The 20,516-nt window shown below is 38.4% G+C and overlaps 1 protein-coding gene across 4 annotated transcripts in view; it reads left to right on the forward strand.

Annotated features, from left to right (window-relative positions):
• The window catches only part of LOC149842395 (putative thiol methyltransferase 2), a 41,112-nt gene extending 24,123 nt beyond the window's left edge, over positions 1–16,989 (forward strand). For 3 of the 4 annotated variants that reach the window (XM_090001416.1, XM_090001414.1, XM_090001417.1), the window contains 6 exons: positions 7,763–7,849; positions 8,045–8,145; positions 8,265–8,364; positions 8,926–8,972; positions 9,088–9,166; positions 9,306–9,843. In XM_090001416.1, the coding sequence (XP_089857542.1) occupies positions 7,763–7,849; positions 8,045–8,145; positions 8,265–8,364; positions 8,926–8,972; positions 9,088–9,166; positions 9,306–9,431 (540 nt within the window). In that variant the 3' untranslated portion in view covers positions 9,432–9,843. Of the gene's footprint in view, positions 1–7,762; positions 7,850–8,044; positions 8,146–8,264; positions 8,365–8,925; positions 8,973–9,087; positions 9,167–9,305; positions 9,844–16,744 lie in introns of those variants that run through there. The other variant, XM_090001415.1, reaches the window with a different exon arrangement.
• Positions 16,990–20,516: the final 3,527 nt, after the last annotated feature.

Here is a 20,516-nt window from a genome sequence, read left to right on the forward strand (position 1 = left end):
GAATGGCTATTAAATATAGCATTAGCATGATGATGGTTGACAACAAAATTCTTAATGCTTTTGACATTTTTTCTAATTCTTCAATCCATGAACATAGAGCATATGTTGGTGAATTTTCTTCTTCTTTGGGGTTGCAGATGCTCTTGAGGGCCAAATTCAAGCTGTGTGCTATACAAGGAGTCCAAAAAATATGAGGATACTCACTCTCCAAACTCAATGTTGCACTTTTACAAACTGGAGTATTGTCTGTGATGATTTATATTACTTTCTTATCACCCACTTCCTATGTCACATGGGTGCGGGTGCAGGTGCGGGTGCGACACGGGTGCGGTGCAATTCCAAAAAATTTGGACACGGGGACTCAGCTATATATATATATATTAAAAAATATATATTATAAATATATATATTTTAAATATATATAATTATATATATATAACAATAAATTAACACATAAAGATTGTAAATTTTAAAGCAAAAATAAAAAAACAATTCTTAACAACACAAACTTACCAAAATATAACACATAAAGAAGCTTGTGAGTGTGATAAACAACAAAACTTATCATAAATCTGCCTCATCGTCTGAATTAGAGGGAAGAACAGGATCGAGGTAGTCTATGTTGAGAGTATATAAATTATGTTTTCCCTCCAAGTCAAAATCTTCTGGATTTACATCCCAATTCTTGGATGGTCCACAACTGCATCAAAAAATGACTATATTAGTATCTAACTTAAAACTTTGAATGCAAATATTTAAATACAAACTTTGAATACAAAAAAAAAGTACCTATACTCTTCTTTGGTGCGGCGAGAAATTAATTGTAGATTTGAGTGAACATAAACCAAATCCTCTGCTCATTTACTAGTGAGTTTGTTTTTTTTAATGTTGTGAATTTGAGCATATGTACTACAATTTCTTTCACAACAAGATGATGTAGGATGTTGGGATAACAACTTCATTGCAAGACGTTGCAGATTTGGTGTCTCTGATCCATATGTTGCCCACCAATTAAGGGGATCTTCCTCGTCCCTTGCCACAAGTGGCTGCTAAAGAATCAAATCTCCCAATAGAAAACTTGCCAAACTCACTATTTATAACCTTAAACATGTGAGGATCATTAAAAAGTCTTCCCAAATATATCATTCTATTTCTTGATATCTCAGGATCTTCATTTGGAGAAACACGACCAACACCTGTTGTCAACCATTTTTTTGCGTAGTATTTTGGATTGAGAGAGTGTGTCATGCAATGCAAAGGTGTATTGTTTTTATCCCATCTTCTCACTAAAACTGAATGCACATGATTGTAAAATTCTGAATCATCAAGTGCAATATCTTTCTTCTCATGTTTAAAAATGATACTTTGAACTTTTTCATTCATATTGTCCCACATTTCATAAATTCTATGAAGCATGGGTACATCTCTGTCAACTTCTCTCAACATTTCTCAAATAGGCTCTGTAAATTCAACAAAATATGTAATTTTATCCCACCAAAAATCATCACAAATGCATTTTTTGATAGCTTGAGCCTTGACATCATCTTCAGTACGATAAAAATCTCAATCTTGATCAGCCACCATCATCATCAATGCATTCTTGAGTTGCTTAATTCTTTTTATCATAACAATGAGATAAGCAAAACGAGTTTCAGCAACTTTCAGTAACTTGAGATCAGAATGCCTATTAAATATAGAAAGGGCATGATGATGGTTTACAACAAAATTTCTAATATTTCGAACATCATGTTCTATTTCCTCAATCCATAAGCACATTTCATGTGCATCATCTTTTGATGGATTACATATACTCTTAAGTGTCAAATTTAAACTGTGTGCTGCACAAGGAGTCCAAAAAATATGTGAATATGTATCTTCACTTGCCAAATTCATTCTTGCATGACTGCAAACTGGAGCATTGTCAACAATGATTTGCACCACACTTTCTTCACCCACTTCTTTTATCACTTCGACAAATAATCGCTTTAAATATTAAACATCTTTATACTCTCCAGATGCATCAACAGTCTTCAAAAAGATTGGCCCATTAAGTGAGTAAGCAATAAAGTTTATCAGTGGTCGCCTTTGTATATCAGTCCACCCATCAGAAACAATCGACACTCCATGTCGTTTCCATGCAAATTTTTGAGTCTCTAACAAGTCTTCAATTCTATTTTTTTCCTCTGCAAGAATGATTGTTCTTAGTTTTTCTGAATTAGGAGGCACATAACCACTCAAATTGCAATTAGCCAAAGTTGTAATCATATCTTTCCAGTATGGACTTCTAGCTACATTAAAAGGAATTGAGCTTGAGTAAAAGAATCGACCAATCTTTTTATCAATTTCTGCTCTTGCCATGTTTTTGAACGATGCTTGTATTGTTTTATTGTTTTCCATCTTTCTTTTCTTTAAAAGCTCTTCTTGTATATCACTAGCAGTAGGAAAAGTCAAATTAATCGAATCGCTTCTCATCTCTGCAATTTTCTTCTTTTCAGCTTCCTCTTGTTCTTTTTTTAATTGCTTTAACATGTCTTTGTCAACCCCAGAACATGCCCTAATTCCTTGACCACGAATATGCAAAAGATGTGCTTTCACACGCGTATAAGAACCTGTGAAAACAGTCTTACATAGATTACAATGAAACTGCACATTCCCACCACCACCACTACTAGCTTTTACCCCTTTTGTCACAAGCCTCCAAAGTGGTTGAAAAACTTCTAATTCAAGGTTAGAACTTGAACCAAATGTATTGACACTACCGCTAGAACTCGCCATTATATCTGAAAAGTGAAAACTGAAAAGAAAATAAGTAAATAAAATAAAGTTAATAAACACTTCAAAATAATAGTAATAGGAGTTACCCCCTATCTAACGCAAAAAAGGAGGGGCAGTGCAAGCCCCTGCTGAACCTTATCCGTGCCAGGGGCTTCGCCCTTGCCAAAAAGCCAAAGGCAGTAGGGGAAACGAGGAGGGGACGAGCCGCTCCTCGTTTTCCTTTTGTTCGCCAGGGGTAAGAAGGAGTGGGGGAAGGAGGGGGCTCGGCTGATAGGCCGAGCCTTGCCACGCCGGACAGAAGGGAAACGAGGGGCTGAGCCTTGCCACGCCGGAGGCAGGACCCCACCCATCCCCCTCCCTGCACCCTCTGCTCGCAGAAGAGGGGCTGAGCCCCTCCCTTTGCCTTCGATTCACAGAAGAGGGGCTCGGCCCCTCGTTTCCCTTCTGTCCGGCGTGGCAAGGCTCGGCCTATCAGCCGAGCCCCCTCCTTCCCCCACTCCTTCTTACCCCTGCCGAACAAAAGGAAAACGAGGAGGGGCTCGGCCCCTCCTCGTTTCCCTTGTTGTTCGGCGTGGCAAGGCTCGGCCTGTCAGCCGAGCCCCCTCCTTCCCCCACTCTTACTTCTTACCCCTGCAATAAAAGGGAAACGAGGAGGGGCTGAGCCCCTCCTCTATGAATCAGACGTACAGGGAGGGGCCGAGCCCCTCTTTTGCGAGCAGAGGGTACGGGGGGAGGGGCCTGCCTGACATAAGCAAAACGAGGAGGGGCCAAGCCCCTCCTCTGTGAATAGGAGGCACAGAGAGGGGCCGAGCCCCTCTTCTGCGAGTAGAGGGTGCAAGGGAGGCTGCGAGCAGAGGGAGGGTTGATCGACATACCTGTTGATGGAGGGGGAGACAGTGGCTGCCTGTGCGTACCGTCGTCGGAGTCTTGATCGCCGGCATGGGTGTAGGAGAAAGCTGCAGGGGCTGAAGGGGAGAAGCAAAATCAAGAGGGTAAGCCCCTCCCCCTGTCGATAAACCCCTTTTAGGGTTCGACTGCAAAAGAAAATTGGATCTAGGTCGAGTCCGGACCCGACCCGACCCAGATCCAAAATGTAATTTAAAAGTCGAAATGGACATTTTTGGACTCAGTCAAAGTTGACCGAGTCCAAAATGTGGACGGACTCGGCCTGGACTCGTTGACCGAGTCCGACTCGGCGTTGACCGAGTCCGGGCCGAGTCCGAAGCCGTACCCGTGTCGGGGCGTGTCGACTCGGGTGCGACACCTCCTTAGCCGAGTTCGTGTGACATAGCCCACTTCTTTTATTACTTCTATAAACAACTTGTTCAAATACTCAGCATTTTTATATTTCCCCGATGCATCAACTGTTTTCAAGAAAATTGGGCCACTAAGCGAAGAAGTAATGAAATTGATTTGTGGACACATTTGAATATCTGTCCACCCATAAAAAACAATGGAAACTCCATTTTGATCCCATGAATATTTTTTAATTTCTAACAATCTCTCAACATTTGCCCTCTCTTCTGCAAGAAGTGTGGTTCATATTTTTTCTAAGCTCAGAGGTATATAGCCACTCAATTACAATTTTTCAAAGAAGTAACTAAATCCTTCCAATAAGGATTTCTAGCTGCATTAAATGGGAGTGAACTAGAATAAAAATACCTCACTACTTTTCTATCAATCTCCTCTCTTCCATATGTATTGAATGATGCTTGTATTATTCATCTTTCTCTACCTTCTACATTCACTTTTCTTTTCTTTTTTTAGCATCTTCTTGGTGGCTTAAAAATGACACACTAATTGCACAAGAATCACTTATTGTCTTCCTTTTTTCATATTCTTCCTGTATTTTCTTGTATTGTTTTCGGATTGCCTCATCAACTCTTCTGCATCCTGAAATGCCATGTCTTGGTATCTTCAACAAATGAGCCTTAACTCTTGTATAAGACCCCAAAAAATCTCTTTCACAGAGCTTGCATCGAAATCTCTTGTTTCCACCACCTCTTTTTCCAGTTTTTGCAAGCTTATCTACATGTACCCATAGTGGCCTCACATCATCACTCTCACTACAACTATCGGCAATATTAGCAGCAGAACTCACATGTGAGGATGACGCAAGTTCTTTCCCTTTATCCGTCATTTTGTTCTGAAAACACAAAAAAAATTATATTAAAATCAATTATGCATACAATCAAGATTTATAATATTGAGTGCAAAGTCAATAACATATACAATAAGTTCTAAAAAGTAGAAAAAGGGAAATGAAAAATCAAGTGGATAAATAAAAGAGTAAAAGCAACGAGACAATGTGATCTGACACCATTTTGATGGCAATAGATGAACCATCCTCAGAAACTCAGTGAAGCTAAGCTCTAACTCGTGCTTTATATGAGAAGAAGCGGAGAACTATGAAATTTTTATTTTTGACAGTTACGTGAATGTGCAAATGTAATGCAGGGGAAGGGCCGAGCCCCTCCCTGCGCTCTCTGTGTGCAGGGGAGGGGCTGAGCCCCCTCCCTATCCTCCCTCTTTGTGCAGGGGAGGGGTCGAGCCCCCTCCTTGCGCTCTCTGTTTGTAGGGGAGGGGCCGAGCTCCCTTTCTGCGCCCTCTTTATGCAGGGGAGGGGTCGAACCCATGGTTGTCAGTCAAGGAAGCAGGAGCGGGAAGCGAGGCACTTTCAAAATTTTAGGAAGTAGGAAGCGTGGGACGACTTAAAAGCGAATCACGAACCGTCTCGAAAGTGACCTAGGAAGCGATCCGAAAGCGACTTAGGAAGTGAGGGGGAAGCGAAAACAGAAGAATAAAATAAAAAATAAAAAATAAAAAATAAAAAATAAAAAATAAAAAATGAAAAAAGACGGAAGCAAGGAGGAAGTGCGCTTCCCATAAATGGGAAGTGCGCTTCCCATAAAAGGGAAGCGTGTTTCCCATAAAAGGGAAGCGCGCTTCCCATAAATGGGAAGCGTGTTTCCCATAAAAGGGAAGCACGCTTCCCAAAAAAAGGGACGCTTTCCCACACGTTTCGGAAGGGCGACATTTCGCACTTCTGAAACGTGTATCGGGAAAGCGCGCTTTTCATACTGTATAGGCACTTCCAGTAACTCTGGTTGAACTCCCTCCCTACGCTCCCTGTTGGTAGGGGAGGGGCCAAGTCCCCTCCCTGCGCCCTCTTTGTGCAGGGGAGGGGTCCAAGAGGAGAGGAGGAGAGTAGTGGGAGTCGGAGAGGAGAGAGAGTACCTGAGGAGGAGAGGTCCGGCAGAGCGGTCAGCGGCGGCGTCGGGGTCCGGCGAAGAGGTCGGTCGACATCGGCTTCAGGAGGAGAGAAAGGGACGATTAGGGCAAAAAAATTTGCCCTAATCCTCCCCTCTGCAGCCCATTTCATCAAGCAGTTTTTAAAAAAAAAATCTAAAAACTAGACAAAAATGACCCTGGGTGCGTTGACCGCACCCAAGGTTGGGTTGACCACACCTGCGTCGCATCGCGTCGACGCGGGTGCAACACCTGGTTGGCCGAATTCCTGTGACTTAGGTTAAGAACGTTCAAGAAATGAGGCGCGGTCAGCGGTCAACAGGACAGGGCAGACATGGAACATTAGGCACTAAATGGGCTGCATGTAGGAATGTTGGACCATGTCAAGGGCAACTCTATCGTTAGGTTTGACTGGGTCTTAGTCAAAAAATGGACCGTCAAAGTTCATTAAATGGGTCAGTTAAGGCTTGGGGATGAAACCGTCCCAAGTACCAAAAAAAATGGTCCAAGGTCAAGACCAAGACCAAGACCAAACCAAACCGAACTGAATTGAGTTGGGTTAGGCCGAATCAAACCGAAACCTAAACCCAAATCCAAGTTCAAAGCCAAAGTCAAAGTCCAAAGTCCAATTGACATATCTCTAATATGCCTTTCCCATAAATGCAACTCTACACTATAATTATAAACCCACTAAGAGAGCACTAAACTTTTGAAATAAGTGATAAACTCACTAACTTAGGTGATGTAGGAAAATGAACAGGCAAACCTAGGTTCTAACCCAATAATTTTGAGACAAAACCCCAACAGGAATGTCCAAAATATCCCTGTTGTGTAGTAGTAGTACTAAGTTTGGACTTGGTAATGGCAGTATGCCTGCAGATGTTTTAAATCCATGCTAGATGGGGTTTTCAGTCATGATGAGTAATACATACTTGCTAAGACACAAGCTTAGCCCGTCCTCATCTTGGATGTGTCTTTCATCTTTTAAAAGTTCTCTGGCATGCTTTCTGGTTTCTTAAATTGCAAAAGTCAGCTATCCGAACTTATGAAATAGAAGTTGCTGCCTTATGGCTCTCATTTGATTGTGATAGACTAACTTCTATGTTGTTTACTTATGGAAAATCATTAATACTGTTGGGTTTGGGTTGGGCCCATCCTCATTTAAGTGTCTTCAGTCTTTTGTAGAGAGTCAAACATGGTTTGACTTATGGAGGCATATTTCTGTTCATGTTTTCAGTGGTGGTTCTAATAGTCTTGAGCCCTACATTGTTAGAGAGAGACATGCGGTGAGCGATATGAGTATGTGGTTCATCTTCATTGTGAGAGAAAAGACCTAAGGCTTCTTCTACCACTAAGAGAGCACAAAAGGAGAATTTTTGTAAGCAAAAGTGTACATTCTCAAGCTTGGGTGCTTGAGAAGAAAGCATTGTAATCTGATTTTACATGGTGGATTCTTTATGGCAGCCCAATGTTTTTTCTCTCTTCTTTTGAAGAGAGTTTTCCATGTAAATTGCTGTGTTCTTTCCATGTCAAATACTCGGGAAATAATTGTGAATTGGCTTATAGCAAGTTGATCAGTTCACCCAAATTGCAAATTTCTAAGCCATTTTGTGGCATGTTTTTTCTTTCTTGTGCCTGGGAGTTCAATTTGTCTTCCTATAACTATCTTTTATAGGTTTTGTATTTCCAATTTCAACTTATCCTTTTTTCTTTCCATGTTTTTGCTTTTCTTTCATAGGGTTATGATGTAGTGGCTCTTGCCAGCCCTGAACGCAATGTTGTAGGCTTGGACATATCAGAAAATGCCATGAGATATGCTAAAGAAGTAAGTTTTCTAGCACATTCCATGTCATCATTGCGATTTAATTGCAAAAATGCTATTAAAAAAGTGACCCAACTTCCTTTTTTTAAGGTGACCTTGGACATATCAGTAGTTACCATGCGCTTAGTGAACTCACTGTGCAAGAAGTATGATTTTGTTTTTTACTAATACAATTTTCTCTTTTGTAACATTATGCAGCTGTTTTCCTCAGCCCCAAACTTGGATAACTTCACCTTTGTTGCTGCAGATTTTTTCACTTGGAGGACAACAAAATTGTTTGATTTTATCTTTGATTATACGTAAGTTTCTTGTGTAACACTTGTTTCGAATCAGCTTGATTGAGGTTCTGTTCTATTGGTGATGAATTTGCTGTTGTCTTATTTTTGTCCATCCTGATCATTGATTTGGAAAATTATAGGTTTTTCTGTGCTATTGAACCGAGCATGAGGTTAGCTTGGGCAGAACGCATGCAGGAGCTTTTGAAAATTGATGGCGAGCTTATGACTTTGATGTTTCCAGTAAAGTTTGAACCTCTTTGCTTATTTCTTTTCTTGTTAGTGGATGCCTGTCTTTCGAGCTACATTGTCATGGGGTCACCAAAAATTTCCATATGCCTTTTAGTTTCTCAATATATGATGATGAAGGGCACACTGGAAACATTTTGCATATAAGTTTTTTCCTGGAATTTTAGGTATTATCAGTATGCTGTCAATATTTTGAAATTATGTTAGGTGATGTTGGCAAGTTCTGCTGTGAAGCTATCATTAACTTGAAATTGTATAAGGTTTTCAGGATGAACTGGGGTGTTAAAGATATTCTTTTTATTGGTAGCAGAGGTTTTAGTAGGCTAATATATGGCTTATGTCATAATTTGCATATAAGAATTTTCCTGGATTTTTAGGTATTATCAGTATGCTGTCAATATTTTGAAATTATATTAGGTGACATTGGCAAGTTCTGCTTTGAAGCCATCATTTACTTGAAACTGTATAAGGTATTCTGGATGAACTGAGTGTGAAATATGTTCTTATGATAGCGGAGGTTTTTGTAAACTAATATATGGCTTCTGTATTTGTCAGGTTGATGATCACATGGGAGGTCCACCATTTAAAGTTTCTGTGACCGAGTAATTTACAATTCTTGATTTCACATCAGACTCTTTAATACTGGTACATTTACTAGCATCATAGCATCAGAAAATAGAGGAAATGATATTTTGCATGGCCATCTTCACTCTGCAGTTACGAGGAAGTGCTACATCCCTTTGGTTTCAAGGCAATTACAATTGAAGATAATGAATATGCAGTCAAGCCTCGCAAGGTTTGTAAAAATTTCTCCATTTCTTTTGCTTTTGTCTTTTCATGTTATCTAACGTTTGCTTGATAAAACCATAAACTAGTGTATCCAAACCAGAATTATCCAATTTAGGTTACAGCTAACTGCAGTCTTTTTGAGACAGTTAGCTGCAGTTAAGCCCTCTACGATGCAGACACGAATCTGCAATGTTTATTTGAGAGGCACTGAGCTGCCTTTCTGCACGGCCACACCTACAGTATTGTCATGCAATAGATATTTAATTACCTAGCTTGCGGTGAGTTGGTGTGGTTCCTGGACTCCTAGGACACCAGAATATCAAACAATGAGTGAAGAAAAACATTGTAATGTATGGGCCAGTGATTGTGAGCCCAGATTCTTGGCTGTGACAAAAGGAAACCTTCCTCTTCCCTGAAAGCTAAAGCTAGTGTATGATCTGATTTAGTCACTTTGATTTGGTGAACCTACTGTGGGTGCTAGTTGACAGCTTGTGCAAATAAGCTATTTCACCAACTTGATGACTCTGTGTTTCCAATGTAAGGGCTACTTGATATGAGCTCTAACAAGTACCAAGTTTGTGTTACTGCAACTCAACTGAATTGAACTCACTGTGCAACTAGGGACTCTGCTTGACTTGTTTAGGCTCTCATCAATATACTAGTTCAGGTCCATGAGATCAACATTACTATTGTTCATTCCGGCTTCTGGTAACATCTAATAATTAACATTTATAGAGAAGTTTCTAGCTCTCTCTTTAGACATTCAGTTATGTCATTATGGCCACTGTCCACCTTCATAGGGAGGGATGAGCTTGTGCAGCATTTTATTATGATGCAATTCATACAACTGAGTCATTCTTGAAATATGTTAGCTTGTGAGTTTTGAAATTCTCTTTGAAACCATAAATTCAATTGTTAGGTGGCCTTAAACGACCCCAAACTGACCCTCGAAAAATGCAGAAATTTTATTTTTATTTTTTTTTAAACAAATGCGAAAAACCTTCCAAAGATTAGGAATGCATCACATATTTAATATACCCATTCCATCAACCATTTCAAACAGAGTCAATTTAAAACAATGAATTGAACTTTGTTGAAGTCGGCTGGGGTTTCAAGTAAAACAAGAGAGAGAAGGGAAAATAGTTAACCTTCATTAGGTCTAATCTCACTTAAATAGAGAGATTAGACAAGAATAAATTATGTACAATAATACCCTTTGCTACAATAAGAAAATACGATAGACCCGACTTATTAAATAGTTACCAAATTACCCTTAATGAATATGCATAGATATGGTGACTGCTTCTCAACACTCTCCCTCAAGCTGGAGCATATATATCAATAATGTTCAGCTTGTCACAACATTTTGAAAAAATTGAACTAGCTAGGGGTTTAGTGAAAACATCAACAATTTGGTTCTCTGAAGGTATGTGCTTGGTACAAATGTACCCAGTCTGTACCAGGTCACGTACATAGTGACAATCCACCTCAATATGCTTTGTCCTTTCATGAAACACTGGGTTATTAGCGATATAAGTAGCAACTCTATTATCACATATCATCTCCATAGGTAATGAGACTTTCACTTGGAGATCAATCAACACAGATTTAACCCACATCATCTTTGCAGCAGTCTGAGCCATAGCCCGATACTTTGACTCAACGCTCGACCTGTCAACAATAGTTTGTATCTTACTTCTCCAAGTAACCAGATTTCCTCCAACAAACACACATAATCCAGTTGGCGACTTCCTATCAACAACCGACCCTACATAATCTGCATCTGAGTAGAGAGTAAAATCTAGAGAAGGGTTTTGTCTAAACCATAGTCCTTTACGAGGAGACAACTTTAGATATTTGAGAATCATCATTGCAGCCTCCCAGTGAGCCTTTATAGGTTTGTCCATAAACTGGCTTATCTTGCTCACGGCTAAAGATATGTCAGGTCTGGTTACAGTCACATATAGTAGCTTGCCAACCAAGGAGCGATAACGGCTATTGTCCACGTATTCTAATTTTTCATCAAACAGATGAGCCTTAGGATCCATAGAAATCCTTGCAGGTTTGACACCTAACATCCCTATCTCCTTCAGTAGGTCCAAGACATATTTTCGCTGTAACAAAACCAATCATTCTTTACTCCTTGCAACCTCTATGCCTAAGAAATATCTAAGTAAACGATTCTCTCTCATCTTATTTTCAATGGGTGCAACACCTACCTTCTTACGTATCTCCTCGTTCTGAATCTTATCTTTTATTGTATTTCCGCACATCCATCTCAGCATACGCATCTCAGCTACACTCATTTTTTTCACATACACATCGAATTTAAAAAAAAATATCCATAATTAAATCAATGTCATGACATTTGAATTTCAATAATAACAGTACTTTAAAATTAAATAATAATAAGTGTCTTGAGCATTTATAAATGCTTGCAATCCAAAACAATCGAAAGAGTGGGAAAGGCTTGTCTCGGACCCTGTCGCAACCTCCCGCCATCGCTTGATCCCTCATTCGCTACCTGAAAATATTTAATTTTAATAGGGTCAAACAATTAGGTCCTAGTAGGGCCGAGCTATTCAAAACACATAAATTAAAATAAGTAGATAGGAATTAATTCAATTTTTCATACACCCAAACAAAATTAAGCACATCAAATTTACTTGCATGAAACTCTAACAGGGCATTCAAGCATATATTTACAAAATTTCTCTCAATCAAGTATTCACTTAGCTATGAACAATTAAATATGCATGGACAGTTCAAAATGTATGCACTTACCATTGCAAGAGTCGACTGTATGCATGAGTCATTTATTATCTTTAGTTAGGTTTTCTTTCTTAGATGATGCATGCCATGTCTTAACTAAATGCGCAATCACTTTAGGTTTCAGTTCTTAGCCCTACGGGTACTAACACAGGCTTAAACTTGGATCAGGGCCATGACTCAAGCAATGTTTTTATATAATTGTGGCTTTGGCCTGGCCGAGTACATTTCACCAGACTTGCGGGTGAGGGACAAGTATATTGAGAGAGCGCTCCCAACACCGTCATCCTGATGCATAATTTTTTTACTCATGAGTTTCTATCCTCTACGTTGCAGTCTAATGCAGAGGTTTCTCATATCTTTATGGTTGGGGAGGAGCAACCTTCTATGCTCAAAATAAAACTCATAAATTTTAAATTAATTAATTTCATGCAACACTCACATATGAATCCAACTTAGGGATTCGGTCTCTTCAGGGCCCATGGATGCATGTTTTTAAAACATATGTTTCAAGTATCATTGCACATGTTATTCTTTTATTTCAAACTTGAACACACATGCACGGTAAAACAATGATTTTTAAGGACTAAATGCATTCAACCATTTGCATTATTATGTACATGTCGTTCATATAAAAGTAGCATACATGAACCATTAACAATTGCATTTGATTCACAAGGCAGACTCTATTTGTCCCCTTTATTAGCGAGAGGCCACAAAGGCAAGCTAGTGCATCAACACTTTATTCAATGTATGCCTCATATTTGGTACTTAATTTCCTGCAGAAAATTGATATTAACAGTTCATATATATTACGATATTTATTCGCAAAAGCGCACACGAAAACACATAGAAATTGCGAATACAAGTTAATCAAATCTTGGATCAGTGTAGAACTTGTAAAAACTCAATTATGTCTGACTGTTACAGAGGTCACAAAAAAATGTATAGTCATTGGATAGAGTTGATATTTTACAGGTTACAGATAATTTCGTCAGCTTTTCGATGTCACAAACCGTTCATAAAAATTCTTTCGGATGAGGGAGATACGACCGGTTTAGTGCACGCCTATACTTTTTCGTTTTGACTATTACGGTTCAGTGCTCAGTCCGAAAGCAAAGCTCAAAATTTCACAGAAGCTGTAAAATGTTTTTAGCTTTCTAATGCAACAAACCGTTCATAAAAACTCCTATAGACGAAAGAGATACAAATGATTTACTGGTCGGATGTCAGGCTGAAAATGCGTATTAACGATCAATATGCATTCGGGTGAGCCATAATAAGCCACCTGAATTCATATTTTCGTTTTTCTTTTCACATGAATACTCTAAATAAAATTCCACAAATGACAACACATGACTTCTACATGATCTACGGTGGAAAAATCCTATTTTTTATGGTTGTTAGGCTGGAAAATTGATCCGTCTCTCTGAAGCCTATTTCCTAAAAAACAGTTTTGGTATTTTTGCAATAATAACACACATAGCAATGCATAATTTTCTGTGATAAAAATAACAAAAAACATGCTAATCACCATAGTACAATTACATGAACATTAAACTAATTTTTAACTAATTTTTTTGCAAGAAATAAATAAACATTACATCAAGTTCAAGAAATTATGATTTTTGTTTTTGACAAATCTATAACATGTATTACATAGTTTTTATGTGTTTTTAATTTCAGAAATTTGATCACTTTAGGGGTGGAATCAATTTCTTCTTGGGGAAATCAGAATCAGCCCCCTTTCATCAATTAAATTTATATTTTACGAAAGCACTTCCTTTTGACAATATCTTAATTCGGATTCAAAAACCCGATTTTGACAAAAACGATTTTTGAGAGGTTTTTTTTTTTAAAACCCTCTCTATTAATTTTTCGATAAACCCAACACCAATCTCACTCATGGGGGTTGTGGTACAGGGTTTGTTCTTATTAAAAATAGAATAACTCGTGTCTAAGAGTTTTGATTTACGTGTAGAGAATAGAACCCCTACCTCTTTTGCAAAAATATTTCTTTTGGTTGCAAAACGAACTCTGCAAGCGAATCGGTCACCCGCTTCATATGGTGACTGCGTCGAGACGATTCACACGCTCCACTCACGTACGTAAATGCACCTCTTAGTTGGGCAAGAGGGAAACCACAAGAGAATGGAGGAAAAGGAAGAAGGGGCAAGAGAAAGCATGAGGGAGAATGAGAGCCAAATTCCAAGAGATGCAAAAGAGGGAAGGGGGGTTGCGTGAGCCCCTCTTCTCTATTTATAAGGTTTAGGGGTTAGGTCAAGGGTTGAGCTAATCTCAGCCCTTGATCTAATCTAAGTCTCCCTTTCCTTTCTTCTACCTCTTTTAGTTTCCTTTTCTCATATTTTTTTTTATTTATTTTGTGATTTATTTAGCTTATGTTATTATCTATCTCATATATATTTTTTATAGTATATAGGATATACTATATCTAATGAGAGGGAACGGGCTGGTCGACCTTGTGGGGTTTCAACCTTTCCATATTCCAAGTTTTCAAACTTGCTTGCTTGGCAAGCAAGTTTGACTAGTCAAGCTAGTCAAAAATGTATTTTATTTTCCTTCTTTCTTTCTTTTTCTCATTTCACCTTTCTTCTTCTTAATTGTTCCAACCTTCTCATCCTAGAAGTCTCTAGGATGGGAGCCCCCCCCCCCCCCCCCACAACCTTCTCAACCTTCTCATCCTAGAACCTTGTGATTTTAAAGCTTTAAATTCATTTTTTAGTTTTTAAAGTTGAAAAGGAGGTGCTGACGGCTCACTTATGGACTCCTACCTATTCATTCAATTTAATTGAATTATATTTTTCATTACAAATAAATAAATTCTTTAATTAATTAAATTTAGTATTTTGGATTTCAATTCTTTCAAAAACTAGAATTTAGATTTAAATTGAATGACTCTAAATGCAACTCAAATTATTTTCAAATGTAGGTGAATGTCTCTAAACAAAAAATTCAGCTAGTTTAAACTATATTTTTTCTTTCTAACAAAATTTCAATTCTTCATAAATGTATTTTGAAAGAGAATTTTCACTAGGGCCGATCCCTTTGGCGTTTGAGTGTATTTCCTATATATTTTTTTAAGTCTTAATATATGGTATAATACTTAGTATATATTAGCATTATCATTTTATCATATATATAAAGACATTTTAAAAAATTAACAAAAATTTCTCGAAAAATCATAGGTATTACAACATCAGTCCAATTATAAACGGGAGTGGGTTGAGTCCGATCCAAATCGAAAAAGACCAAAAAATAGAGGTCGATCAATTAAAAAATGCATTTTCTTAATCAATCGATATCCGAATTCGATAAAACAGATCTCTTATGAGATCTATGTTCCGAATCGGATCTAAGTATAGTCTTAGATCTATTTCGCTCTTGAATTTTGCTTGAATTTAAAAGTTAAAAATAAATAAATTCGCAGAGTTTTTCTTATAATATATTGATCTTGTCAATGGACCCTAGACCATGTCAGGCCCAGGTTGATGTCAACTCATATTTAAATAATTTTCATAATTTTATCATATTAAATATAAATATTTAATTAATACTATATTTTTTGGCTTAAAAATTATGAAAAAATTAGGAGATATTACATGGCCTGTAAAGAGTGATAAAATTTATTTTCAAGGGTAGTATAATTCTACATGAATTTGATGACGGTTTGCATATCGTTTTTAACATAAACTAGCTGATTTGGGTTGAATTGTGTACTAGTCAATATGGATCCTGGATTGGGTCCAGATCCATATTAACATCAGTTGAATTATAAACGGAGCAGGTCAAGTCTGATCCAAATAAAAAAAGACCAAAAAACAAAGGCCGATCAATAAAAAAAATGCATTTTCTAAATCAACCAATATCCGAATTTGATAAAACAGATCTCTTAGGAGATCTACATTTCGAAACGGATCTAACTATGGTCTTAGATCTATTTCGTTCTTGAATTTTGCCTGAATTTTACTTTATTTTAACCTAAATTTTGCTCAAATTTAAAGGTTAAAATAAATAAATTCGCAGGGTTTTTTCTTATCATTTATGGATCTTGTCAATGGGCCCTTGACCATGCCAGACCCAGGTTGACGTCAGCTCATATTTAAATGTTTTTTATAATTTTGTCATATTAAATATAAATATTTAATTAAAATTATATTTTTGAGCTTAAAAATTATGAAAAATTAAGAGATATTACATGGCCAGTAAGGAGTGGTAAAATTTACTTTCAAGCGTAGTATAATCCTACATGAATTTGATGACGGTGTGCTACGTTTTTAACATAAACTATCTGGTTTGGGTTGAATTGTGTAATTTTGTTTTTTCCCAGATTTTTTTTTATCAGGCTTCTTCTTTCTCTTTCTTTGGCAATGGAAATAGTCGAGTTGGTGAGTAATTGCTATAGAAATGATTTACCTGCTGCTATCATTAATTGACAGATGGTGTGAGAGCTTGACAAATTCTAAGTTACAATGTGCTCCTTGAGACGTATGCCCTAGGGTTTGTTTTAGATTTAAGAAACAGCTTTTCGTTTGCAGTTTTAGGGGGGTCAATTGTTGCATTCTTACCGGCACATGAAATCTGTCATTCATTCTTAAAACCTTAGGCCATATGTGAGGCAAACACTCTGTTAAATCGATCTGTATAACTTCTAGTCATGTCTCTGTGCGAATGCTATCTCTGATCATTTGGTTCGCTTACCATACAACTGATTGTTTTTTTTTCATTTTTTGGAGAGAACGAGATGTTCAAGTATTACTTGGTTGTGATTGTGCTGATATTTTTACGAACTGTCCAGGGAAGAGAGATACTGGGAAGGTGGAAGAGGATTTCAAAACATTGTCTAATGTGAGAATAACAGAGAGCTTCAATCATGTACTCATGAATTTAATGACGTTCTTCTCATATGCTTGAATTGTTCTTGTGAGTTGTATTTGACATTTGATGTCTTATGGCTGACCCTTCAAAAATAAAGGTTACAAATGATCTCTAAGAATAAATTTGTCTTGCTGAAATCCAGAAAATAGAATAAATTTGTCTTGCTGAAATCCAGAAAATAGAATAAATTTGTCTTGCTGAAATCGAATCTCTCTCATTTTTTAAGCCCTTATTCACAATGGCGTATAGATATCCCTAGTTTTTATTGGAAATACTATTGCTAAGCTCGAGTTAAAAAATATAACAAACATGGTCAATTTATTGTTTACTTGACACATTTTCCCTTTATTGCCTAAAAATTTAGGCGCCTGATTTTTCAGGTGACAACTTACATGGCGGACTGATTTTTCTCAGGCGACAATTGACATGACGCCTGATTTTTTCAGGGCGATAATTACATGACCAAGGCAAAAGGGTAAAACTGTTAAAAAAAATCGAGTGGCCATATTTGGCATATTTTGAGTAGTGAATTGGCCATATTTGATATATTTCTCTAGTCTTTGCCAAAACGAAGAATGATGATGCCAGAAGCGAGTACCATCTACTTTTCCGGCTCATTAAGAGAACCCTAATTCTCCTAGAATTATCGCCATAAATCTGGTGTTAAGAAATACTGGGAAGAACTCGGAAAGAATTGAAGAGAAATAAGAAAGGCAATCAGATTTTAAGGAAATGTTTACAGGGTAAAACTGGGGGTTTATGCAAATATGACAGGATTACTCGGATTTCCATGCCTTCGTTTCAATCAATTTTGTTAGGACTAGCTCAAGTAACTAATCATACCATACTCACGGGACTTCAATCCAATTAACTTGGCCACAATCAACGAAAGCCATTAATCAGTTGGATTCGTGTTAACTGGGTTGGTTATACCCGATCTAACCCACATCCCAAACCAATTAGACCTGACTCAACCCATCTTAGTAGAACCACGAGTTTGGGTCAGGTTCATGATACGACCCAAGTTCCAGGGAGGTTCGGCCGTACAGGTCTGGGTCCGCAGCTGATCAGGGCAGGGATACGTCTGATAGTAGATCGGCACACAGCAGCCATGCAGCGAGAGTGCAGTTGTGCAGCCTGCAGAGGAGGTGGCAGCAGCGAGGTAGGGAAAGCTGGGGCGCGTCTGTGGTGGAGGAGGTGCTGCAGCACCCATAGCGTGAAGGGGTCATGCTGCAGGCCGTGGCCGTGTCACAGGGCACGTGGTCATGCAAACCGAGAGGAGAGGGGCATGTCCTGGGCTGGGACTAGGGGTGGCAATTTCTGACACGATAATAAATGGGTCGACCCGCGTAACCCGTTTATTAAACAGGTCGGGTTCGGGTTGGGGGTATGCCAACCCGCCAACCCGGCTGACCCATTTAATAAACGGGTTAGGCGGGTGGGTCAACCCGCCAACCCGTCTGCCAACCCGTCAACCCGACCCGCCAACCTGACTACCTGCCAACCCGATCCGTCAACCCGTGAACCTGAAAACCCGTTTACCCGACTCAACCCATTCATTAAATGGGTTGGCGGGTCGTGTCGGGTTACCCGTTTATTAAACGGGTCGGGTTCGTGTTTGCCACAGCCGACCCGTTTAATAAACGGGTCGGGTTCGGGTTGAGGTATGCTGACACGCCGACCCGCCAACCCGACCGGATTGCCACCCCTAGCTGGGACACGTTCACAGAAAAATGCAGGGAGGGAGAGAGAGTTCTCTCTCTCGGCTGGAAGGCGGAGGCGGGATGGAGGGAGGAAGCACACATGAGGAAGAAGATCCTTCCCTCAAAACCATGCACAAACCTTGAATGAAACTTAGAGGAAAACTCTCAAAAATCTCATTGAAAAAAATAACTAACGAAGATACATATATATAGAAACCTACAGAGACAAAAAGAGTAAACTAAACAAGCAAAATCTGAAGTGGACGTGAATCCCTAAGCAAACCCAGTCTGGATGGGAGTCCAGACTTGGTGGGTCTTTCCCAGGATCGGATCCTGGGCTGGGAGGGGTTTCGCTGGGTTGGACCTGCGTAAGAGAGGGTCCGTAACAGTCCAAAACATACATCATAAGAAAAGGGCTCGGTTCTTGGGTACAGTGAATGTAGATCCAGATATGTTTGGATCCGACCCAAATGTTTTCACACAATGTAAACCTGAATCGAGATGAACCCGAACCTGAACCCATTATATGCCCATACTCGGAACCAACCCAAACCCAAGCCCGTTTAGGCTCGACCCACTGTTAAAACCGATTCAAAGCTAGAGTTATTTCACATCCATTTTGTTAAAGCAACAATTGCATGGGTTTTCTTTGATGGATAACTTTCTTAACAAAAAGAAAAGGAAAAAAACAAGAAGCTGTCCAACAAATCAGGGATCAATGGGAGGATCAGCTTGGGCACATCACTTAATTGTGTTGTCCTCCGTTGGTGACTGTTGCTAGCCTGATAGAACCCATTGATTTTGATTTCTTTTGAATATATGATATAACATTGATATCTTTCTTTTTTTTGGGTAATCGATGCTTTTTTATTTTCACTGATATAACTAATGGACTTTGAATTTATATATATATATATATATATATATATATATATATATATATATTAAGATTTTGATATACTTTAGAATAGTTAATAAGCTTTTCAATTTGAGTGTTTATAGTAAAGTTTGTTAGCATATAATCTTCTTAAAAATAGTCGCTCCATTAGTTTACATATTTAAATTTTGATTAAGGGATAAGTGGGTCTACAATATCAATCATAAAAAAACCTCAACTAAAACCTGAAGCTGTTACCACCTAACATGATCATACCTTAACTTGTTAATTCATGTGGGTCTACATTCTTTGGCCATACGGCTCTCATTCAAACCCTAATTTCCAATTGACTTGTGATTGAGAAAGAGAAATTAAACAGCCCTATTACAGGCTTTCTTTGAATCCAAGCAACAAAGGTGGCAAGTGGTTTCTTTTAAGGGCCAGTTTGTTTCTTAGATTGAACGCAGAAAGTGTTCCTTATAGAAGGCATGCACTCCAATTTTTTTTGTGGGAAACTTAGCTGTTCGTTTCACTGATGGTGGAAAAATCACTCACGTTTATATAAAAAAAGGCCATCCTTCAACAACTTTGGGTGAAACAAACAAGCCGCAAGAGAGTTTGCATTTCCTTAAGAATGCGTTTGTTATTCTTTTGCTCAAGGGAAGCCACTTTCCTGTCAAAGGGATGCGCGGACAGGAAAATGCTTTCCCATGGGAGGGAGGTGTGGACCCCCCATTTTAATGTCCCACCACATATTTCTCACAAAGATGTTGGCTTCTCCCTCCTTAGTTAAGAGGCTCTATTTCCTGTGAAAAAGGCCTTCATAGAAAAGGGCACGAAATAAACGGCCTTCTTCATATCCTGCTTCCTGCTTTTCGTATCTTTGTAATGGTAGTTCAGAAGGGTTTGGTTTAGATAAGGTGTTGATTGGATCGGGATCTTCTTTATTATTCTAATATGAAATTTTTATGAAGAAAAAAAATTGAAAACAATGTTTTTACTTACAAGAAATATAATATGGATATTATTTGATTAGCTGAAGTGAGCATTCATTCTAGAAGAATTAAAAAAAGCGAAATTCTTTACCATTGGGGATACTAATAAGCGATGAT

The sequence above is a fragment of the Nuphar pumila genome, chromosome 3, assembly GCF_984573655.1.
Source record: "Nuphar pumila chromosome 3, dmNupPumi1.hap1.1, whole genome shotgun sequence".
Lineage (NCBI taxonomy): Eukaryota > Viridiplantae > Streptophyta > Magnoliopsida > Nymphaeales > Nymphaeaceae > Nuphar > Nuphar pumila.